The sequence below is a fragment of the Falco biarmicus genome, chromosome 2, assembly GCF_023638135.1.
Source record: "Falco biarmicus isolate bFalBia1 chromosome 2, bFalBia1.pri, whole genome shotgun sequence".
NCBI classification, from domain to species: domain Eukaryota; kingdom Metazoa; phylum Chordata; class Aves; order Falconiformes; family Falconidae; genus Falco; species Falco biarmicus.
In genome coordinates this window covers 113,747,749-113,772,107 of record NC_079289.1, presented here as the reverse complement: position 1 = coordinate 113,772,107, position 24,359 = coordinate 113,747,749, and the positions used below count along the sequence as shown (strand labels likewise).

The 24,359-nt window shown below is 48.7% G+C and overlaps 1 protein-coding gene and 1 long non-coding RNA gene across 5 annotated transcripts in view; one reads left to right on the top strand and one right to left on the bottom strand.

Annotated features, from left to right (window-relative positions):
* Nucleotides 1-1,129: 1,129 nt before the first annotated feature.
* ACP6 (acid phosphatase 6, lysophosphatidic) lies at nt 1,130-8,830 on the bottom strand. 4 transcript variants are annotated; one of them, XM_056329453.1, is made up of 10 exons: nt 8,554-8,830; nt 7,820-7,948; nt 7,599-7,729; nt 6,863-6,942; nt 5,996-6,083; nt 4,283-4,415; nt 3,450-3,550; nt 1,981-2,076; nt 1,606-1,771; nt 1,130-1,308 (listed from the first exon to the last, which is right to left on the bottom strand). In XM_056329453.1, the coding sequence occupies exons 1-10, from the start codon at nt 8,731-8,733 to the stop codon at nt 1,168-1,170; spliced, it is 1,245 nt and encodes a 414-aa protein (XP_056185428.1). In that variant the 5' UTR covers nt 8,734-8,830; the 3' UTR covers nt 1,130-1,167. The 4 variants fall into 4 exon arrangements, with proteins under 4 accessions (XP_056185428.1, XP_056185429.1, XP_056185431.1 ...); XM_056329454.1 differs by lacking the exons at nt 7,820-7,948; nt 8,554-8,830 and adding an exon at nt 6,594-6,693 and having other exon boundaries at nt 7,604-7,730; XM_056329456.1 differs by lacking the exons at nt 7,820-7,948; nt 8,554-8,830 and adding an exon at nt 6,594-6,693 and having other exon boundaries at nt 7,599-7,613.
* Nucleotides 8,831-9,764: 934 nt separating this feature from the next.
* Nucleotides 9,765-24,359, top strand: part of LOC130144953 (uncharacterized) — a 16,271-nt gene continuing 1,676 nt past the window's right edge. The window contains exons 1-2 of the long non-coding RNA XR_008820321.1: nt 9,765-10,612; nt 10,724-22,670. This is a non-coding gene — a long non-coding RNA (uncharacterized LOC130144953). The remainder of the gene's footprint in view (nt 10,613-10,723; nt 22,671-24,359) is intronic.

Here is a 24,359-nt window from a genome sequence, read left to right as displayed (position 1 = left end):
TAACAATGTTTTGTTTGCTTTCCTGACAGCTTCTAATAGCAGTTCAGTGAGACCTCCAGCTATGTATTTAGGATTCAAATTATTCTGTTCACTGTGCATGGTGTCAACATGTAATTGTGGTGGGGGCAGGCTAATGAGAGAGTAGAGGTAAATCCAGCCCACGCTTCTCAGGGAGAAGGTACTGTAGTGCCTCCAGTCACATATCTGTCAATGACTTACATTAACATCACTGCAGTCTGTTTTTGCTAAGTGGAGGGGAAAAAAAAAAAAAGGGGGGAGGGTAATGCAGAAGCAAAACTGCAGGGCCATTTTAGTATGTGGTCCCCCTATTTTAGCCTTTACTTATCCCAAAGAAATAGGTCAGGATCCAAGTTTTATTTACTGATTGAAAGTACTTCTGTTGGCTATGCTGGTGTATTCCTGTTTCATGAAGTGCAAAATGGATGCAACGCTGCTCAAAGCTGAAGTCAATAGCAGCTCCCCGGACTTCCTTGTTAAAGCACATTAAGCAGAGTTCACCAAGAGTGCATGTTCTTGTACTTGGCCCACTGTGGTTGTTTTGCATGTTCGCAGCAGAATTTCCATAATTACAGGAGTGCAGGAAAGAGGTCTGGAGGCTTTCTGTCCCTTTGGAGAGGTTTTGTGTGCACAAAAATGCCCTCAAGAAGATGGGGTAGCTAAACGCTATGCAATTTGGGAGGTTCATCTGTCTGCAGAGCAACCCTCCAACATGACAAGAGAAAAGGAAAGGCACAGTGGCTTCTGCAGTTCAGCATACACAAAAGCAATCGTTATGTCAAAGTTCTCAAGTCTGGCAGCACAGAGCAAGCTGGGCTTCATCCCACAGTCCCAGCATATGAGGAACAGGTATGTTTTCTATCATATTCCCGAAGCAGCAGGGCCGTTTAAAAAGTCTGTTCTCTCCCTTGCTGTTTTCAGCCTTTGTGCTTTTGCTTGGCTACCTCAGAAGTGAACTCAAGCCATTCTGTTATGTGGCTTCTTTCAACTGGCTGCTAACAGTGGAAAGTGACGCTGTGCCACCCTGTGTCTGGTAGGAAAAAGTCCCCTCATCTAAAATACCTTTAGAGTGGAGAAGGCTGGCAGGAATATAAAGAAAAATAGTCAAAGATTGTGACAGTAACTTAATTTTAATTTAAGACAACTTAATCATGAGCCAGTTTGCCGATTCCCCTCCATTTGGGAGCACAGGTTATCGTACTCCTCTGGACTGACTGAGTACTGTGAAAGAACTTCTAGAAATTCTTCAAGTGGGCAGAGACCTGCTCTACATCCTTTCACCACTTGCTCCTGCAAAGGCAAAGAGACAAAATCACAGATCCTGTGTGTTGGCAAAGCCCTTTTTTGCTGATACTGATGCATTCTGCAACAGGGAAATACGCTAGTCGAGGCAGACGCGGAGAGGCAGAGGTTCAAAGTCTTTGCCTAAACAGATATCTTGGCTACCACGGATGCGCGGTAGGTGTCTTACCCTGTTATATGGCTTGATGGCATGCTCAGAACAAGTCTTGTTTCACACCTTTACACAGATGCATGGCAAAACCAAAAGCCCAAGGTTTGTACAAGAGGCTTCCCCTGGGATCTTACCTCTCCATGGTAAGATACGCGAACAAACCATTCTTTGGACTGTTGGTGCTGATAGAGTTCCAGGGTCACATCGGCAGCATAAGGTGGCCACTTGTGATCAAAGGTGCCCAGTGCCACCAGGAGAGGAATAAGGGTAACGTCGTGAGAAGCATAGAGAATGAGCTTTCTGTTAAAAAGGGGGAAAAACAAACAAAACCCAAACCTAACATGTTAGCTGTGTACCTCCATGGATAGCCAGCAGCACTCGGGCTTTTTCTAGCAGATGAGCACTCGTTCTCTTTAACACACACACACTCAATATCCTGCTGAACCAGCCTTTTGCACTGACAGCAAGTCAGAATTTATAACTGTTGGAAGAAGAGATCTGCCCTGTACCTGGCCCTTTCAGCTGCAGATGAGGGATCTATTGCTTCTGTAATGTTCTTCTGTAAGGTATAGAAAAGGAGACCAACACTCATCTGAAGAACTTCTCTGTTAAAAAAAAAAAAAAAAAAAAAAAGGCAGAAATAAATTACTAGGTTTTAAACTTTCAAATTAAATAATTTCAAATGAACACCTGGGAACCGGCTTTTCTCCTACAAATTGATAACATGTATAGCGTGTACTTAGGAACTATTAAATGCAACTCCTGTGGTTACTTTTTTATTTCAGCAGTTACATAGTCACCACAGAGGTTCTAATGTGATTGCAGATTGGGAGGGGAGAGGTGTTAACAAGCAGTCTCATGAGGTCTGGCCCACATAAAGGGAAATCTAGAAACTCCTTGATGTTCTCTATGCTGTTTTGTTTCCCTAGTTGTGATTTTTTTTAGATGCATGGTTTTCAGCTAGGGAAGATGACTGCAGCTGCCTGTAAAACAGCAGCTGAAGTTGCTGGGGTCTTTGGCAGGAAGGGGAGGGGTGGGATTCGAGAAGGTGGTGGCTATATTTTAAAATTAGCTTTTACCCCTGTATTGAATAAAGAGATCTTTACACATCTTCTCGTGTGAAGAGACTCGCTCTACCTAATGAATACATCAGTGCAAATGAAGGATGAGCGCCACTGTGACTGTCCTGGGTGTTGTGGGAGTGGGGGAAATCAGAAAATCAGTCTTTCGGTACCCAAGATCTCTAACACAAGTTAAAAAACAAGGCTAAGGCCCTTAACAGAAAAGGCAGTCCTATACCACCGCCCAAGAAGAGCTGGCGAATATAGCAGCTGCAAATGAATCCGAAAGGAAAAGGGCTGCTAGGCTAGCAACTCAGCCGCCTTCACAAACAACTGTGGAGGAGGTAATTAACTGCATGTAGCAGCAGGTACTTTTGCAAGTAGTTGCATGTGTGCAAGGCCTGGCATCACCTTTTCCACTAGCACTAACACTTCTCAGCCCAGCTGTGCAGGTGCCATCCCTGAGATAAACTTCCCAGGTTGGAATTCAGACTGTAGTTGTGCACCTGCAAGGGCCGCCTCAGCGCTCAGGCTGGCAGCATCTCCTCTGCTCTTCTCCTTTTGCCTTTGATGCAAGTTCCCTTAAACAACTGTGGCAACTGAGGTGTTCTCTGCTTACCTCAGTGGCTTACTACTGTTCCTCAGAGGCTACTTGCTCTGTGACTGTCAGCCAAACGGGATGCAAGCCTACATCTTGGCCTCCTCAGTATGGCCTCCTCTTTCCTAGCTCATGTTTCTGGCTGAAGGCACTGGGCTTACTGAGATGGCTGAGGCACAAACCTCGTGAGGGGTAGCCTCTGGTGGGGGAATGCAGCAGATCAGAAATGACTTCTGTCTGCTGCAGTAAGCTGGTGTAGCTCGTCTGCCCTGGCTGAGCCTAAGACAACCCTTAAGGCTGGAGGCCTACAGGCAATCACCTCGAACCATCTTCCAGAAGGAAAAGCACCGAGTCAACAGATCGACGTTCAACTGTCTGCTGAAAGTTCTTCAGCACAGGGCAGCTTGGCAAATTGTGCACCTGAAAGGAGAAGATGTAGTGTAACAAGAGGGGGTTGACCCTTTCTGAACCCAGCCAGAAGACACATGGATGCCTGCCCACAGAAAACAGCTGTTCATGTCACAGCATTTGTACTACAGTATTGTAGCACCATGTACGGTACTACGGTGTGCACGTGAGGGGTTCTAGGGTGGTTTTAAACACACAGAACTTTCTCTGTGTACCAAAAGGATGGATGTTTGTTCTCGAGGATACATTTCTACGTGATGGGAGTGTAACCCCTTGAGCTATTCAACCAACAGCCAGACCAACTCTCATTACCTCAAGCAAAAAAGAGGTACTAAGGGGGGTACAAATAAGCCCAGCTCCCTTCCAGTGGCAGAAGCAGTCTGGCTTACAGGTAGTACGGTGGAACCAGGATTATGATGACGCTGCTAAGTGCTGACTGCCAAAAAGGGAAAGCACTTTGTAAACGGGGTAAGCAAGGCCAAACTGCTCTTAGCTCTACTTCATTACATTTAAAAGAGGCACTGGATTTCAAGGTAAGTACTGGAGATGAGTCTTCACCCATGCTGGAGCAAGGCTTACTCCACATCTTTCTTTTTAAAATGCTGTTTCTACAAACTTTATGGACTACATAGAAAGGTATTGGGGTACCCACTGGTATCGGTGTTGGCACTCCATGGTTTCCTCCATATGCATGGTAAAGGGATGTTTCTTTCTGTGACAGTGCAACAGAACTGCTCAGCTCACCTGCTCAGCAAGAATGTTATCAAGGAGGAGAAAAAAATCCACAGACTTATCACCATCGATACCCATCTTCTCCTTAATTGTTTTCAAGTCATCAGAGATACCTGGCTGTTGCAGAACATTCTTCAACTTATGCCTGTCAGGGAATTAAGAAAACAAACCAAAAATTTTTAATACATCAGACTTCCTATGTTTTAGGGTTTTTTTGTGACCCTAGCCTCACATCAGTGAGGGGTAAAAGAAGCACCGCAGAATGAGGGATTCCTGATGTTGGAAGTCTAAGATGGAGAGCAGACAGACACCATATCTAGATGTCAAGGATCGGAGGTGGCTATCTGCTCTCACAGAGGTGGGGGAAAAAAATTAAGATGAGATGGTAACACCTCAGAAGTGGTTCCCATAAGGAAGGGCTGTGTATCAGTTAACAGATCTAGTCATACTGGAACAGAAGAAGTCTGCGTCTTCAGGGAGTACACCTTTAACTGCCTTATGAAAAAAGAAGGGGTAGCAGCTTTGAACTGATCGCTGTATGGTGTGGGAAAAGGGAAACACCTAGGTACTCACTTAGAGCTTTAAATTCACCTCTCACTTTGTTAGAAGCTCTTCACACTGGTTTAAAACTTATTTTTAAAAGGTTAGCTGGAACATCCATGCTGGTCATGTACTTAAAGCAAATTATGTTGCATAGGTTTGGTCTTCTCTGACCCTGATCTGTTGGGGAGGAGGTGGGAAAAGTTTCTAAGTTTGCTCTTTATTTTTTTAGGGACAGCTCTAGTTTCTGTTTGAAATCAAATGTACTAGAAGTTCTGGCATAGGTAGCCTATAAGCTGAGGCTGTGCTTATTACTGCAGCTTAAAAAAATCTACCTTGATGTGGTCACACAATGTACTCAGTTGGTGGGCTGAGGGGGGAGTGGAAGAGATTGCAGTTTACTCCCTTTTTGGACAGCTGATGTTACTAGAGGGGGCTGAATGTGCTGCTTTTATGGGCTGTCACCTCACCACTTTCAAGAAACAATCCTTTGCCTGCAGAATCAAGCATTATATAATGAGCTTTTGCAAGTGAATTCTGACAACTCTTGAATTTTGGACAAAAATATGGCACTGTATAATCCAACTAAGCCATAATACATTTTTTTTCTTGTTCAGATTCCACCCCATGCCCAACCTGACACAGGCATTCAGAGTACTTGACTCTGCAAACATTAACTGTTCTTTCTATGTAGGATGTTCCTTATTTTACTTCATTAGTCTTTGTTAAATCTGTTAAGGCTGAGTATATTTCAGTTTCTTCAAGGTATAAATGTGACAGGAATGTTGTAATAACCCCCGAACCAGAAGTTGAATATAAAAGGAGGCCCAATATGTTCACAGTTGAAAGGCTTGTTAAGGGATGTAGATGACATTAATTCTGCCCTGCAGCAATGCCGCAGAATAGCTGTACATTAGCTAGTAATGAGTGTTTGCTAGACACAGACTAAATTAAATTGGTCTTTCAAGAAAAAAAAAGTCTCTATTTTTTTTTTTTCTTATGGTGCCACTGCTTGGTATATGACTCTGCTCACTGAGTGTTTTATATAACTAGCTAACCATTCCAAAGAACAGTAAGTGGCAGGGGAAGAAACTGGGAAATGGGAAGAAAATGTGCTGTTTTAAATTGCTACTGCTGAAATGAAACAGCAGTGAAATCATAGGGGGAGATATGGTGGGCAATTACCTGCTCAGGCATTTCAGGCGCTGGCAGTTGTGGTAATTGGGGTAGAGGATTTCAGAGCTTGCTTCCTCAGTGACAATGACAACAGATCCTGTGGAAGGAGAAGGAAGCTTCTGCAATCACTAGTGCATCTGCATATCTTTAGACTGCTTTAATCACTCCCACAGTCTTTGTCCTCAAGTCCATTGTTGCCAACTAGCAATTCCCCCTGAGCTATCACCTGCCAGACAAGCCACTGCGCTTGTTTCTGTGCACACGGCATTTAGTTCCACAGGGATGTCTGCTGTGCACCTTGTAAAGCTTTCTAGTTGCGTGCTCAATTTGTCTAGTGTTTGTATGTGCCAAAAATTAGTTTCTGTGTCATGAAGTGCAAGGAGCTCTGGCAAGTCACTCCTACTGCTTGTTCCTGGAACTGAATACGGAGGGAGCAGAGGTGATGTCTTGAAAACCCAGAGTGTATTTCTAGGGCATACAAGTAGTTGTCAGTTGCAGGATACAACTGAAAGTTACTCCAGATACTGAACTTGTAATGGATCTTGGCCAAGATACTTGGGTTTCTCTGAGAAACTTTTTTCAGATGTGCATCTCATGAACAACGGACCTGGAACTCTTTGCCCTCTTGATTCTGAAGCTAACCTCCTCAGTAGGTCTGAAATGTCAGCATTCATGGCAACAGATCCAAGCTGAGCACCAGCAGAAAGCTACACAAAGAGAGAGGGAGCAAGTGACAACTTCGTAAGAACCCACAGAACCAGAAGAGTAGGGGGAAGAAGCAACAGCTGGGACCCAGAGAGAGTTGGGATGAGCAAGGTGTGTGTGCATCTAGGGAAGACTGAGAAAGGAAAGACACGAGTCAGAAGTCTCCCCAACCTTCTTTCTGCTGTTGGTACAGCCCAGCTAGCAGGCACCGTGTGGACTCCAGATTCCGGAAAATATTAGTGGAGCGGATGCTGAAACAGAGAAAGCAGTCCGTGAGGTAGCACTTTTTCTTTCACGTGGACACAGCTGCAGCTGGGGAGGACTTGCTGGAACTGAAGGTTCTGGTTTCACTGCGGCTTTGGAAACCCGTGGTAGGATTCATCTTCCCTCACTTATAGCCGTCTTAAAGGGCAGTTCAGATATAGATGTCTATTTAACTTCCCTTCAGAGGCAAGTGGAGGTAACAAATCGGCACTTCTCTAGCATAATTTTTATCTCATCCTGAACCAGATGCTGCCAGCATTACTGATGTGAGCAGCAGGAGTGTGCTTCATCTCACTGAAATTTAGTCACTTAAGCTACAGTGGGTTAAACTGTGCTCCAGAAATGCCTGTTTCCCTTCACTCACCACAAAGATGCATGGTACCACCGTCAATAGCTAAAACTAGGTGAGATGAACCTGTCCCTGGCAACACTCTCGGGATGGCTGGGGCACTGAATGCTTTGGGTGTCGAGTGAGTTCCAGTACCGGGCTCCGCAGGCTGAGCAAAGGTGAAGGGGCAGGAGCCACACAGTCTGCCTTAGGGCAGAGAAGGGTGTGCTGGTCAGAAAGTTGCCCTAGCACAGGGCTGCTTGTTGGGAGAGGGAGGAAGGATGGGAAGATCCAGGAGGGAACCAAGAAACTCACAAGACCTCAGCGGGCTTAAACGTTGGTGAGAGAAAGTTGGCTTCTTCCACGTATCTTCTCCTTAGCCTTTCCCCCAGGGCAAACATCTGCTGCATCCCTACTGTTGTCAGCTGTCCAGCGATTGCACCACCCTAAGTACAAAGAAAAGGAAGGGTCTCCAGAGGAATATGAAAATAAAGCCTACAGAGGGAATATGAAACCACCGCAAAATGCAGCCTCACCTTGAACGTGGTCTTTTTGTATTGCTCCTCGTAGGGCGAGGGAGGGCGAGGGCCTCCATTTAGGTCAGTCACCATGTAATCAAACTCGGTGTGAGCGGGCACGTCTAAAAGAGCGGAATGCCATTCCACCTGTTTCAAAACAGCGCTTCAATGGAAAATGAGGACTTTCAAGAGCATTTTAACCAACGCCAGGCTGTTCCTCTGTGCTGCCTTGCCAGCGATGCAGGACCAAAGTGATCTCTGCGTGCAGAAGCGACGTTTGCTGGGTTTGCTCCTCCGCGGCGCATCCCCCGCCGACGGTGCGCGGGATGCGAAGCGCTTGCTTTGCTTCCCTGCCTTTACGGGACAGAAGCTGCGGGAAATCGCTATCGCTGCTGTTCGTTACGCACTGAAAAGGCTTCGTGCGCGAACCACCCGAACTCCCACCGGCCGGCTCCAGCGGCCGCCCCCCCGGGGGCCGGGCCAACGGCGAGGAGCCCGAGGGGAGCGGGAGCGCCGGGCACCGGCCCCAACCGGCGGCGGGGGCAGCGCTACCCGGTGTCACCGCCGCTGCGGGCCCGGGCCCCGCCGCCCCTGCCCCGGGGGGTCCCGGCCGCCGGCCCCGCACCCTGCCCCCGCCCGCCCCGCCCGCGGGGGTCCGCTGGAGCTCCCCCACGTTCCCCCCAGATTCCCTCTCGGTAGCGCCTTGGGAAGGGGCAACAACCCCCCCGCCCCGGCCCAGGCCCGCTCCTCACCGGCGCTGCCCCCGGGAGCGGCCGCAGCGGGGTGCGCGCCCCGTGCCGGAACACCACCTGCACCAGCCGCAGCTCCAGGCCCCGCCGCTCCCCGCCGCCGTCCCGCTCCGCCGCCGCCCGCCGCCGCCGCGCCCACACGGCCAGCCCGGCCAGCCCCGCCAGCCGGGCGCCCCAGCCCATGGCGGCCCGGCACTGCGCGGGGGCCGGCGGGAAGCGGAGTTCCCCCACCGGCCGCGGGGGGCGGGCGGGCCCGGGGGCGGACTGCGGCTCCCGGCGGGCGGCGCGCCGCGGGGCCGGGCTTGCCGGGGAAGCCGCCGTCAGCGGGCGCGGCGGGTGGGGGCGGCCCCGGGGCGGAGGCAGCGCCGCCAACACCTGCGCGGCGGGGCCGGGCCGGGCTGGGCCGGGGGGGCCTAGGGGCAGTGGGGCCGCAGAGGGGCTTCCGCACGGGGGGCGGCGGTGCCGCCTCGCCTCGCCTCGCCGCCTGTGTTAGCGCCTCCCGGGGCGGGCGCTCCCTGCGGGCCGGCTCACGGTGCGCAGAGGGCCCGGCTTCCCGGCAGGGAGGCGTCGTTCAGGGCCGGGTTGGGGTGAGCGATTCCCGCTCTCCCCTCCGCCGGCACAGCGCGCTCCGGTGGAGGCCGCCGGGCCCGCGTTGAGCTGGGTGCGGGGAAGGGGCCTGCGAGGCGGAGGGTCCCCGCTGCCGCCGGTCAGCAGCCGCTGGCGGGGGGAGGCTCAGCCCTGCCGGGCCCGGGGCCTGTGCGCAGCCCGGTGCCCTCGGCGGAAGGGTTCCTGCCCGCAGTCCCCGCCGCCTCTCCCGGTAACGGCATGGCGGAGGTGAGGGGGGGAAGGGCTCTGCTCCTCGCCCATCGCTTAGTTCGCTCCCTGCCTGCACTCGGCCGCCCCGTTAACCTTGCCGGCAAAGCCTTGCCATCAGCGCTAAATGCGGCAACGGCGGTTTGTTCTTGTTTAGATAACGTCTTTTCCTGCTGTGAGTTCGCCAAACGCGGCCTTTTCCAGTTCGGATGCGCAGGTGCGGGCACCCTGGGGAGGGGGCAGCGGCACGGACCCGCTCTTGGCCTCTCCTCCCACCCTGGGGGGGGGGGGCAGCGGCACGGACCCGCTCTTGGCCTCTCCTCCCACCCTGGGGGGGGGGGCAGCGGCACGGACCCGCTCTTGGCCTCTCCTCCCACCCTGGGGAGGGGGCAGCGGCACGGACCCGCTCTTGGCCTCTCCTCCCACCGCGGCGCAGGGCCGGTGGCAGCCGCAGCAGCCAGGCGGGGGAAGGCACGGAGGGCATGGTCCCCGTGTGGGTCACCCGGTGTTACCTGGAGGCCCTCAGGGTTGTTTGTAACATGGGAGCCGCCTCCTCGGTCCCCCCGGCAGCACTCCTCGAAGCTGTCCCAGAGGGAACGTGAACCCCATGCGTGGAGGTGCGTGTTCCGCTCCTTGTCTCTTCAGGCCCTTGCTTCTCTTTTCCTGGCGGTGATCTGGAGGACTAGTGACTCTACAAATTAACTTCAATTCTATTTAGCATCTTTTTAGTGTAGTGGCCAGTAACTGCCCTATTTGTGAAAGCTAGAGGCTTCCTAAAGCCTTTCTTGGGCGTTATGAAGCAATCAACAGGTTCCTCGTCTCCTTGGTTCCTGCGAACCTTCTGGTTCAAGACCTGGTGGTAACAGTACTCTGGCATAAGTAATATTTTTATCAGGGGATAAACAGTTTGCTTGTTCTTTAGACCATGTGTGTTTGACTTGGATTCATCGGGGATTCCTCTGTCCCCCCCTGTCTGCCATCCTGCCTCTTTAGGTATGTTATAGGCTCCAGTACTCCTTTTCCTGCAGGTTTGGACCTCTTACTTTACCCAGGACCTCATTAATCCCCCCCCCCCCGCTTCCTACTTGTGCTGATGGATCTTGGTGCCCTCCTTTTCCTGGTTACCCTTATCCTCTGCCTTCCCCCATTTCTCTTTAATCTTTCAGGGTGTGAACATTTTTTAAAGTCTTCAAGGAGATCAGGGGAAGCTTTACAGGAATTTGGCACGTTGGTGGAAGCTACCAAGCAGGTATTTTACTGTTTTTAAAGATCAGTTTATTAACTTCTCTGTAGACATTTGCAGGCCTGACCACACTGCACTTGCTATCTCCCTCTTTCTGACTTTCCCATTTGGAAGCAGGCACTGTCTGTTGGGAGCTGGGGCACTCCCCAAGACGGTGGAACTGGTGGATTGTGGCCTTTGAAAGGCAGCACACCAGAAGAATGCTGTGGAGACTGGGCCAAAGAGGATGTCTACAGTAAATGAGGTCTTCAGGAAAGCTACTGAGTGCAGAATGCTGCAGTGAGGAGTTGGTGTCGCTGGGGGCTCGCAAAGTGCCTGCGGTTTGTTGCAAGGGTAAAGGAGTCCCTTCAGCGCCTCGTTGCTGCCCTAGGATGGAGCATCCCATCCTCTGCAGATGGTCTTGCCTTTGTTTCTAAGAATTTGATTTTCTGCGTGGTCTGTTGCCTGCCTGGACTCTGAGCTTTCGGGCATCTGTATGCTTCCTGCCACTTTTCCTTTGGTCTGTTGCCAGCGGCACGCCGTGGGTGACACAGGGGGTGAATGTCAGAAAGCCATACCTAACGCTTAACGCTAGGGCTGGCATCATGGTCCTTGGCCTGGCGTCGGCAGCACTCTACACCAGCAGAGACCCTTCTCTTGGCCCTGTTGAATTCAAAAGCTCAGCACCTCCAGTGAGTGCTGGCAGCCTGTAGGCTGCCTGTGCTGCCTGGGGCCAGCTGGGACAGTGAGGATGAGAGGACACAGTGTCCCTATTCCCAGCGTACCCTCCTATCCCATCTATTTCTCCCTGGCTCCCAGCTGTCCTGCTTTCCATTTTTTCCACTGCAGGCAATTAAAGAAATCCTGAAAAGAAACACAAGGTTATTTCCCATGAGGTCACCCCTGAAAGAAAGAGGAGTCCTGTGTGGATACATGTGTCGCGGGTGCCAAGCTGACATTTAGGCTCGGAAACAAGCTCCATGCAGGCTGAACGCACGTGCCTGTAAATGTCCACTTTGCAGAGCCAGGATCTCCTGCTCCCAGGGGGACCCACTGGAAACCCATCTATAACCTGTATCACCAGGGTGGCTCAGTGCTTGCCAGATTTAAGCGCAAGTTACCTCAAACCATTCTGGAGTCAAAATACCACGTTACAGATAGAAATCTGCGACAAAAACAACTGAATAATTTGCCTTGTGTTGGGAGGAAAACGTGGCCATAAAAAGCAAGTCCTTTGAGTGGGGGAGGACAAGGATGAAGGAGCAATAGGAGGGAGAGGATGGTGACGTGCACAAAGGCCAGAGGGAGGAACTGCTGCAGGTGGCAAGAGGTTGGCGCGGCCACCAGGGCTTGCAGATGGGGGGATTTGGTGATCTCCTCGTGTTTCTCAAAGCAGTGCTGTTCTGAAAGGGTTACCTCAGTTTTCTGAGCTTAGAGCGTGTGAAACACAGATGCATGATGAGCAGAGAGAGAAGGAAAAAATATTTCAGAAGCCAAGAAAATAACAAATGGAGGAATCAAGCCTAAATCTTGTGTTGTGGGAGGGTGAGCAGGGCAAGGATGCTGGGGAATAGGAAGAAGTAGTTAAGGGGAGGGAGGGAAGGAGGAAGAGCGTGAGAGGTGATGTGCTAGAAATGAGCAGAGGTGGAACAAGGAAAGATGCTCACAGTGAATTTATTTGAATGTCCATTGAAATGTTACCCTGGAATAAAACCCCAGTTCCTGTGAAGTTGCGAAGACTGGGACTGCAGGCTCCCTCCTGGGGGGACTTGGCTGCTGCCAAGCAGCGTTACTGTTGAGATATATTTTAGAATATACCATGCCACAGCAGGTGTGTGCAATTAGAGGAGAGCTCTCCAAAATAGCAGGCGGCTGTCAATTTTTTAGCAAATGGTGTTGCCCTTTTTTTTCTTTGTCCAACTGTGTTAGAAATTTATTCTAATATGCATCATCTTTACAAAAGCATTTTCAAAGGACCTGTTATTTTTACCCTTCTGTTACTTTTTGTGACCAGACAAGGAGCAGAAGGCTAATCCCGTGGCCACTGTGGGTGGGTTTTGTTCCACTGAAGGAAGTTAATGAACTCTAACAAACGAGAAAGTTTCAGGAAACCTTCCACTCTGAAAGCAGAGTGCAGATTTCCTCCTGGCTGGAATTTAACCAAATTAAAATGATTACTACCTTCGCAAAATATTACTATTGCAGTCGTTTCCCTTTTTATAGTGCTTCACGAATGTATGACACCTCAGAATACTCCTGTATGTTAAGTTTGCATTTTCATCCTGATTTTCTTGAAGAGGAAACTGAGTCACGGTGAGTTTCATAGTTTGACCAAGCCATGCAGTCATTTTGTGGCTGAAGCATTGGTAAGGTGTGTGACCAGCTATCATGATTAGATTTTTGTTCCACGACATGTATAGAAAGGAAATACTGTTTAAAAAATACCTGCCAAAGAAACTATTTAGCCTGATGAGCTCCAGTATTTTATGTTTATTGGATTAGGTGAACACCTCCCTGAACAAAGGGCTGTAGCTGTGGTGTGAATCGGAGATTTACCATAAAATGTCTGCCTAGTAGAGACACAAATAGCATTTGGACACCCCTTAAGTAGGTGAGCTTTTCCCCTCTGAATGGTAGGGGTCAGAAAATAGACTTACATTGCCTTGGCTTCTTTGGTTCCTTCCCGAGGGCTTTTTGCTCAGCAAGGGGACTGGGCTGGGCTGGACACATTCTCCCACAGCTCTACACCGCACAGGCTGCAGCTGCTCTGGGAAGCTGGCAGTGATGCTGGCTGCCGGAGGAGCGTGGTGGCATAACCAGGCTGGTGTGACTGCCCAAAGAGCCACAAGCAGCTCATGGCAAGCACGGTATCTCCGTGCCCTGCTCTTGTGGGGCATGTGCCTCTTTGGGGAAGCTCCATGGAGTGCACGGAATACGTCTTAATGGCCAGGTACTTTGCTTGCCAGAGCGGCTTTTTGGTGGAGTGTCTGCTGCTCTGCTCTAGCACAAAATGTTTTCCTACCCTTCCAACTACCCCTTCCATCCCAAAATGTTGCCATGGCTGGCGCTCTGAGTCCAATTCAGGTGCTTTCGCTCTGGTCCCTTGAAGTGACGACGGCTAGCACAGCCTCAGGTGTTGTAAGTGGCAGGTCTCCACTCTTGCAACGTGGGCAAGAATACGCGCAGCATTCATGTTCAGAGTCACAGGACGCTTTGCCCTGCAGCCAGAACAGCTTTCACCATTCTGACTGTAGAGCTAACGGTGATGTCTCTGTGTCCTGCAAGGATGGGTGACCATGGTGGCTATTATAAACTAGTCAGTCTGGGCACGCAAACTGTATTGTGTTTGCAAAGTGCAGAAATTTATTTATAAATTGTTCGAGTGTGCTGTGTTCTTTCCTGTGGAGCTGTATCACTCTTGTGTACTCCAGTCTGTCTGTTGTTGTGAACCTTGTAGCCAGCTGCTTTGTGAGCAAGGCGCCTGGGGAAATGGAAAGAATGTTTCCACTCCTAATTTCTGTGATCCTTTGGGGTGGAATCAGCAAGAATACACTCCTAAATGCCACTGGAGACCAAGCCCCTCCCTCAAGGCACCATTCCTGGTACGGCATACAGATCTATGCATCTCGTCTCCTTTTCTGCATGCTTTCACATCAGCAGTTTACCTTCCAGCAGTGAAATGGTCTGTCGATACTTGCAGGTCATATTTTTATTTCTGAATTGCTGCAGGTTATGTGGGACAGTCCTGGAAGTCAAGTCATGGCATTTAGAGTTGGTGTCATGAGGACATTTTCAAAGATTTTCTTCGGTGGATTTTAGAAACAGGGTATCGAGGAGTCAGTTGTTTCATGTCCCTTTTGCCTAGGGCGGCATGATTTTCCCTATCTTTTCCTTTTAAATTCCAAGTGTGGGCATTTGGTCATTGTCGGTGTGGTAGCAAGAGAGCTGGAAGCCGGCTGTGCGCTGTGGGCAACACACCGATTGTGTGAAGGTTCATCCCCTGCCCTGTAATCTAGCACAGAAGATGCACTCCCTGCCTTCTGTTTTTCTTTTGTCCAAACTTTGTCATCCTAAACTGGATGATGCCTACAGCCATCTGCTGCATTTGGTAGTCTGCGGCATCATGCCGACTCAATTATGCGCCTCTCTGGGATAACAGCAGGCCAGTTTTCTCTTCAACTTTGAAAGAGTGCTTTTCCTGCGCAAAGGAAGGCTGGAGTAAGAAGGAACCTCCAGAAACAAGCTGGATAAGCTGTTGTCGGGTGCACTCTTCATGTCTGCATGGTGGAGCTGTTTGGGTGCAGTGGGAGAGCTGCCAGTGTTTGAGATGCTGCGTCCTGCTCTGATGCGGTGGCAGACATGCTTCCCTGTGGCAGCATTTAACCATTTGGTGCTTTTAATCTTTACCACCTCCTTTGCTTTTTGTGAATATGCATTACACCAAGTGGTTTGAAATTAAAGGAGATGGTAGAAGTGTAAATGATAGTCGCTTTTTTCTAAGCGCCCAGGGTAAGAGAGCTACGGGGAGATCACGCTGAGCCTTACAGTGGCTTCCTAGCAAAGTTGTTCTGTTATGCTTTTTCATACCTACGCAGAAGTGCCCAAGCAGTAGAATTTATGTGTGTGATACACCCTGCGACCTCAGTCTTCTTCCTGTGGTGGGCTGGGGAGGCATAACTGGAATCTGGGGTAAGATGTGATCCTCTTATTTTGCTGCAGGCTCAGGATAAATTTTAAGGCTCCAGGGCTGCTTCCAGTTTTCTTCTTTGCCTTCCCTGCGGGTGGTGGACCTGATGGGTTTCAACATGCCGTCATCCAGGCTTGCCGTTTCAGTCCTTCTGAGCTGTCCGTAGTGCCCTGAGCCATTTTCCCCTGCAGTATATACTCATCTTTGTTATATGAGGATAGGGGTCAGATCAAGTGGTGGGGAGCTAGAGGAGAGGACATAAACGTCTCGGGGACCAGTGCTATTTACATTCAAGAGGTTTCTGGCCCCACCAGCTGTTCCATGTGTGTTATTTTCAGAAGGGCAATAATCCATGGGAGGTCAGGAGGGTGGAATTGTGTGAATACGTCGGGTGAAGGAGATCAAGACGCTTGGAAGTCCTCAGGCCTTGTCATGACAGAGAGTCAGGATCCCAGATGATTGTGGCTTGCAGACTGGGAGAACTCAAGGAAAGCTCTGAATGTGCTGCTTGAATGGCTAGGAAAGGCTGCTTAGCCGGGTGTTTGTTAGCTGTTTTCAAGAGTCGTCTATGTTTACACTGCTGGCAGGACCACCTGTTCTTTTTCGAACAATAATATGTATATATATGTGTGTGTGTATATATTGCTGCATTTCTGCATTTATTTTTAGCCCTTTCTAAAAACTCCTGACAGGTTTGAAAGATGCTGTGGATCGAGAGTGGTGCCTGGCGGCATTGCTCACATTGACGGTTGTCAGAATTTCCATGATAAATCCCTGCTTTGAAAGGCTTATAACTCGTCCTTCTATTCTCGGTCCTGCAGCTTTCATATCCTGGGAAAAAAAGCCACTTTTTTAAAAACTGCATCTTCCCCAAAGGTTTGTGAAATTCAGTTCTGTTGGCCTAAACCGGAACTTTCTCAAAGCAGACGTTGAGTCTTGTCACTTTCTTTTTCAGTGCCTAATTGCAAATGTGTGGCAGGTCTCTTTAATACGTTTCATATGGTCAAATGGAAAAACTGTTTTGCATATCAGACTGACACAGACACTGGATGGTGTAAATCAGTAGGGAGCCAACACCACTTTGCTCCCCTCCACCAGCTATGAGGAAGCACAAAACCAGCTGAATTATGGCAGAGGCTGGGCAGTCTCCAGATCGGGTCTGATACCGGTTGCAGAACTGTAGGGTGAATGCCCTTTGTGCCAACTACTAGCAGACAGTTGAGGTGTACCGTGGGTCTTTTACATTCATAAACAAAGGACATGCATATTGCTATTACGTGCAATCAGCAAGAGAAATCCATTACAAATCAGCAGCTGATGATTTGAATGAAGAAATACATAGTTATCCTGTATTAACTTTGTGGTTCACATGTCCATAGTGTCTTCCATCCATGCAGTGCAAAGTAGGTCATAGTTGCTAATCTGTGCCATTCCCCAGTGAAGTCGTACAGGCATCGTTGTGATTTCTGGTGTACACCCAGGAGAGACGGTGTTGTGAGGAGATGTAATGATGTGCCCCGGTGATGCCGGGAATCCATGGCAAAACAGAGCACAGCACCTGGGAACCCGAGTCGTGCAACAGTGCTGGAAGGACCGAGCTGCATCTCTTCTGAGAGTTTTCACTGTTTTTGAAAGCCGTTGAAGTGTTAGCTGCAAATAGTACATTTGTATGCAGCAGGTAGGGGCTAATTCAAAACATGAAGGTAATGAACTTGAAACTGGGTCCTGACACACGATGAGCGTTGTGGAGGGAGAGCTGGGAACCTGAGCTGAATGGAAGTCCGTGTAATTTCACATGCAGTGTTCAGTAGGCCATTCAAACTCAGATTATCTTTTGGCGGATGGGGGATAATGCTTATTCCCTGCCTCACCAGGAAGGCTGTGAGATAGCAAAGCACATGCAGAAGGCTTTGTATGTGCAAGAGCTCAGCTGTTTTTTGAACTGTATTAGTAGCTGCTTGACTGACGTATGTGACCTTTCCTTCAGGTCTTGCCTGACAGTTCTGGACCCTCATGGCTACAACAACACTGCTATTACAAAAAGGAGATAGTCCTGTGTTGCTTTTGTGCATGTTGCATTGGGTGCACACACAGTGCCATATCTGTGTTTTACTGTCACTCCAGACATGGAGTTTAAACTTTTTTTTTATCCTGATTTGTCCTCTTCTGCAACTGATTTTCCTGTGGACACAAAGGTGGGTTTTTTTTCTGGTTCCCCTGCCCATCTCTTGTCTATCTGAGGGCATGCATTCCTGTAGGAGCTTGGCACCTCCCTAGCAGGAGGCAAGGGCCACTATGTTCATTTTCCAGATGGGAATTTCAGGCAGAGAAAGGCTTGGGTGACTTGCCTGCTGTCAGACACAAAACTTGCTGGAGTAGGAACCCAAGGGCGCTCCAAATTTCAGACTGGTGCCTGAGCTGCTTGTCCAGACTCAGTGTTATCTTTTGTTGCCATTCTGATCCCAGCTGGCTGTCAGCTGTACCAGCCAGGGCTCCGTGGGTATTTATGCTGCTGCCAGTTCTCATGTCTCAATTGGGAGTCATTTAACGCGGGTGACTGAGATTCCTTGAGAGGAAGAATGTGAAGTATCCCAAGCAATGGTATGGTTAACATCGGTTTTGTCGTAAGACTATTTTTTAGTATTTATTTTAAGGATTGGTGACACACATGAGTTTTCCTACGGCTTCAATATCTGTGGTTTCAGCCATGAAAAAGGGTCAGAGGCAAAACCGTGTTGGCATAGGAGTTTAATATCCTCCCCTTGTAAGATAATAGAATAAATCGGAAGAGAAACATATGATTTAAAATCTTTAGTGATAGTGAGATGGTAAGAAAGGGACAGCACAACATTTTTCGTAATGCATTTGGCATTTCTGAAGAACGATTCCTGGTAAAACGTGATTGCAAGTCAACAGAGTCAGCAAATGAATCAGGGAAGGGAATGTGGCACGTCGCCCTTAGTAAAAAACCGTTACATGTTCTCTTACTCTCAATTACCCTAATTTGAAGTGGGGAGCTAATGAATATTGCTAAATGGATTGAAACAAACAGCAGCACTGTGGACAAAAAATAATCATTATGAACTGCAGTGTATTGACCACAGTGAATTTTTCACAGATTTGTAGGTTTTAATGCTGGGTTGTCTGGTCTGACTGTCTGCTTAGTGTAGGGGAAAGGACCTGAACCCATAATTTCTGATGGGGTCAGTAACTTCTATTAGCAGTGATACCTTTTTAAACCCCACTGCAACAATTAGAAATTACCTCATCCCTAGACTGTGCTTTTCAATTGTTAATTAAAATAATAGTTCTCAGTATAAGAGGGCTTCTGTTAGAAGAGCATCAGTTGTCAGAGATGTTGTCACTGTTGCTAGTACTTATGTATTAGGATTAAAATGCTTCTTACCTTGTCTTGGTAGGTGACATAGAGCAAGCTGTAGACTCCCATTGCAGGCCAGCGCGTGGTGCAGAGGTGCTGGGGGTAACGTCGGCGCTGGCATTGTGTGCAAGCACGGAGCAGCCAGGCCCGGCCGTGTTTGGGTTTCTGGGTCTGGGATGGTATGGCTGTGTGATGTTGTGATGCGATGCATGTATGTCTGTGCCCTGCAGCCTTGCTGCTTGCTTCGAAAGACGCGCAGGGTGGTGGCAGCTGTGATGTAGGTCGTGGGGAGGAGTGCTTTGGAAAGCTGTAGCCTATTTGCACCATAGGAAGCAGGCTGTTCACCTTAGCCCTGAGTACACCTTAGGAGAGGGAAAGGGCTAAAGTATCTCAGTGTTTTCCCTTTGATGGTCTCTTCAAGCTCTCGGGTACCTCACTGTGCTGGGAGTGGTGATGTGCTTGTGTGGTCAGAGTTATCCGTCAGGAATCAGTGAGGATTATTCTGAGTTCTCTTTCATTTAATGAATGTCTTTGTTGTTGATTTAGGGCTGGGCACTTTAACGAACGTTTCAGAAAGTCCTCAAATTTGGCATTTCTCTGGAAATGCCAACGATGAAATGAATCTGAAGAAACTAGTAATATGGAGAGGAAAGTGTAACTGTATCCTAAGAAAATACAAGACCACAGAGGGGAAAAAATAATCCAAAGCCTAATTACAGATGAAAAAACGGTGAGAAAAGAGTTCTCATGAACTGTGAGAGGAAAATGAATGGCAAAAAAATCCATTTTTCAGTGAAATACCAGCTACCACATATGTTTTTGGGTTGACAGTGCATGTTATACAGCGAAGGTGATGGTAATTTCTGCTATGCATGTGTACCTAAGTGCTCTCTTGAATCTGGGCTGAAATGGAAGAAAAGCAAGGTGGGAACTGAACATGGCTTCATTGGACTACGTGATTTAGCGATGGCTAATTTTAGACACTTGTTTCTGAAATGTCTTGCCCGTAGCCTGGCACCCATCAAACTGGTTCTGTCAGGAACACTTTTCAACCTCAAACTTTGTTCCCAGGCTGAAGAGCTGGCCCAACATTTACTTAAAAAACAAACCCAAAGAAATAGCAGCAGTTTTCTGACCTCAGGCTTGCCTCTCCCTGCTGATCTGATTCCCTTTTAAGGGTAGGAGCTGGTGGCTAACATGATTTCTGGTGAAACCCTGCGTGTAGCTGGATATGAGAATGCTGGGTTTTGCTGGGGCTGCTGTCAGAAATGTCATGCCCTACCAGCCCGTATCCAGTTTCTAGAAAAATCTCTCGATGGTGCCTTTTGCTTTCGTTATGTTATCATGTAGCTGACCGTTGCTGACATGCCTTTTTAGGGTTAGGTTCATGTCCAACACGAACAAGAAAATTTAACTCTTGTGTGGGTCCCTAACAGTTCATTCTGATGCCTGGCTTGGCCCCATCTGTCTTAGCCCTTCCCATCAAAATTAACCGTACTATAAAGAGGGGCTCCTGCACGTGAATAATGGCTCACAAACCCCAGCCTGAGCACCTTGCTGCTGTGGTCCAGCCCCAGGAGATGGAGATGTCCTCTCAAAAAATAACAGTGGTCTGCAGGGGGCTTGCTCTTTCTCTTACAAATGTTGCAGTGGGGCGGTTGACTCACAGGAGCTTGTCATGGGCCAGCCAAATGGAGTTTGTAATAAAGAAATGAAAAAAAAAAAAAAAAGTGGCTAATCTGTTGATAAAATGTAGCCACCTCGAGTGATAAAAATGGCTTAATGTAGCAGCCCTACAGGCATTGGGCCAGAAATAATTTTAAAGGAATACGTAAATATTGCAGCTTTTCTGAGTTTTGCTTCCTGGCTTGCTCTGGGGGAATGCTTTTTGAGAGAAAATGTGGTGTGATTGCTTTTATTCATCCAGAGACCAGTGATTTTGCCCTAATAGGTAGGCTACAAAGCCCAGCGTCACAAACTGCATTTGAGGACGAGGAGCATGTTTTATGCCGGCGCCGTAGTGCCTTCATAGTGCTTTTGCTACGTTTGTGCCTGGGAAGCGAGGGGCTTGTAAGGGGGCGATGAAACCCTCTGTGTGGGAGCGTGCAATGGTGGAAAGCGTTCACGTGGAGAAACTGCTGAAGGACTTGAACCTTCCCATAGAAGCTTCACGAGCAGCTGAGGAAGCAGGGTTTTCTGTGCCCCTTAACCACATCCATCCTTCTGCGGGGTTCCTGCGTGGGCATCGAGGATTCCCAGCCATGTCTCAGACTCCTAGGGACTAGTGGAAGGGACCTAAACCCACATTTGAAGTAACCACTGTTTCCACCATCATGCTTCTCTCTGATGTTTGCTATCACTGATCTAATGCACAACTGTCTTTAAAACATCTTTTGGTGTCTATTTATTGCACGTACTCTCCAGTGGAGGTGCATTGCTCGGTTTGTGATTGACAGTGTTAGTTAACACAATATTGTTTGTGCTTCCCGATGGCTGGAGGAACACACAGCTGCCTCTGGGGTGGATATTGGCCTGTATGAATTTAAAATGTAGGTTTCCATGACTGACGTTTGCTTTCTGAGAACTCTGTTGCCCGTCAAATTCAATTGCTCAAATGTCTGTGGGAAGCCAGTGGTGGTATGTGAATGTGGTCTCAGCAAATTCATTTAAAAAAATGTAAACCAATGTTCACTGTAGGAAAAATGAAGCATTTCTACATTATTTGGCTAGAATGGGTGTTAGAAGTTCATTTGATCCTCTTTCTTTTTTTGTCATCACATTTTCATGACTTTTTTTTTTTTTGTTTATATGGTATTACAATTCCTGTGGTCCCCAGAAAGTTCTTTAATCGTCTAGACCATATAAGCAATGAACATTTAATGCAAAAGCAAAGCTATTGATTTTGCACTTCAAAGTCACAGCTTTTCCCCCTAAAAAGTGTACCTTAAGAAGCTGCTACACTCCATCCTCATTCTCAGTCCATCCACACCTCTGCTGCAGCTGGTAACCTAATCACTAAAACGCTGCGCTTTATTCGCGAATGTGTGCAAAAACTGGCATCAGCCCTGCACAGGCACCCCTCCTGTAACCCTGCTGGGAGGAGGTGCCAGAATCCCTTGGGATAGTTAGAGCCTGCTGAGCACAGGCTGTTTATGAGCCTGAGCATCCTTTTGGCCAGACTGCGTTGCCGCTGAAAGCCTCCCAAGGGAGCAGTGACAGAGGGGGCTCCCCCGGGGGACAGCAGTTCCCCTCGTGCCTGTGTTAGTCCCAGGCTTCCCAGGAGGCAGCAGAGCTGGCAGGAATGCTGCTCTTCCGTGGCTCCTGCTGATGCTGGTGGCCTGGAGTGCTTGCCGTTGCTGCGGGTCGGGCTCTCTGCTATGCTCCGCTGACTTTTTGAATTGTGAATTTCTCCATTCTTTGTACTTTGGCCATCTGCAGCCCAGTCAAGCATGTTCTCATTCCTCTCGACACGCAGCGCTTATTATTCTTTGGCTTTTGAGTCTTCCTAATTCTTTGGCCTCGGTGACACTTCGTGGAAAAGCGTTTGAGGAGAGATTGTGTAGTCTGGCATCTTTTTACCTGTTCCCTTGTAACAGTCTGAAATATTACCAGCTTTGAGTTTGCTTGAGCATTGCCTCGCTCACATATTCTGAAAGAGGAAACAACTTGCTTGACCCATGTGCTCTAGATCAGCCATTACTTTTAAGTGTGTCTCTCAATTTCTCCCTCATTTGTCTCTTAGCCTGCTCAGCTGTCCCACTGTGCTGTCTGGGGAGAGGGACTTACAGGCATGACCTTGTCTCGTTTCATTACTTTGTTAGTTTTGGCATTCTATGTATTTTTAAATATAGCTTTTCCTTTTATAGGATTAAGTATTTCTGTTTTAAGAGCTTGTTGAAACACACATTTCTCTGTTCTCCTATCTTGGGCTCGGCAGCTGATCAGCACAAGGCTGCAGACCAGAACTGACTTCTGGCTCCTTCACACACCAGTTAGAGGCGATGCTGAAATGGTTTGAGGTATGCTGACCAAGATGACTGGGCACACTACATCTGTTAAATGTCAGTTCCAGCTGTCGCTGGAGAATTCACAGTTTTGAGAGGGTGAGCAGACCCTGCAGGTAAGACCTGGAGAAAGGGGGGATGACAGCAGAATGAAAAGCTCCCACATTTTCTCCCCCCTGCCCCAGAGCATTATCTTTGCAGTACTGCCATTTAAAGACTGAGTGCCTATCCAAGGGCTGAATTTAATATATAATGTTGATTTAGGTCACAACTATAAGATTGTCCATCCATCCGTCTGTCTGGCACAAAGCAATACATAAAAATTCTGTCTGAAATGACAGGCCAGCCTCTCTGCTCTCTGGCTGAAGTAAATGTGCTCCTATCGTGGTGCGATAGCCTGGCCGGCCTTGACAGTGGATTCCAGGAATTGTAAGCTTATGGTCTGTCAGCGAGTGCAAACATCCATCCGTCAAATATTCCCCATTTGTTATACAGAACCAGGGAGGCATTAAGAAACGAGTGGCAGAGGGAAATTATCTGCTTTGATATGTGTATCCTCTGGGCTGGGGGACAGAGAGCTGGGTTGTACTCCGGTGGTCTCAGAGATCACCCAAACACCACCTGTGAACACGCTTGGACTACAGAGGACTGAAATGGCATAAGGGAGCTCCTTACCCTTGTTTTTCATCTATACCTTGCTCTGCAGCAGAGTATAGATGCAGCGTGCAGCTGTGCAACTGTAGCTCAGAGTTTTTAAAGTTTGGTCCTATTGCTTGTTCTTAACTAAGAACAGTTTATTAAACAAGGCCTGGGGTAGTGCTTGAGTGGCCCTATGAAACAGTAATGTCACTCAGTAACCAAGTTTTCTGAGGGGAGTGATCCTGACTTAGTCATTGCGCAACTGTCCCAGCAAGGTGCCACCCTAAGGGGCAGGCGTGATCATGGCTGTGCACATACCAGTTAAAAACCTCAGGCCTGCAGGGCTAATCCTGCCTCCTTGCTGCTTTGTGTACCTGTGGGTGCTCAGGGGGCATCCTCCTTTCTGGGCTGAAAGCCCCCAGACCAAGGGTCCTTTAATCTGAAAGGGTCCCTGCAGTTTCTAACACAGTTGAAAGTCCTAGTCCCAGTGTCTTCATCAAATTCTGGTTTCATTCTTTATGCTTCCCCCCCCCCCCCCCCCCCCCCAGGCTCCTTGCTGGGATCCAGTACTTTACTGGTCTCTACCTTCCCAGCCTGCAGAGTCCCATGAGATGGGAGATTGTGTGGAGAAAGGAAAGAAGGGCACTTCCTTTGGGTGGACAGAAGGATCCAAGGTCAGAAGGAGGGAGCCTGTGAAAGTTGGAAAGTGGGAGCAGAGATGAAGTTCAGAGGCGAGGCATCGGCTGGGGAAAGAAAGGGTTTTTCTTTGGGCTGGGCAACTACATCTTAAAGTGAGCTGAGTACCCACAGGAACCCTTTGCAGAGACGGTCAGCTGTGGATTCTCAATGTCTTTCAAGACCTTGCCTCTTAAAGAGCCTTTCAGGACCCTGCTACTCCATGGACAGGCAATCAGATGCTCAGGGGCAGCTTTTGCTGTCCTTTCCCCGCTGAGCTGGCCTCATGCAGGTGGCCCGTCTGGGTGCAGAGGTGTGTTAGGGGATGCAAGGAGGGAGCTTTTCCATTGCAAGAGGGGGGAGGCTCTGCTTTTTGGCCAGTTCTTCCCA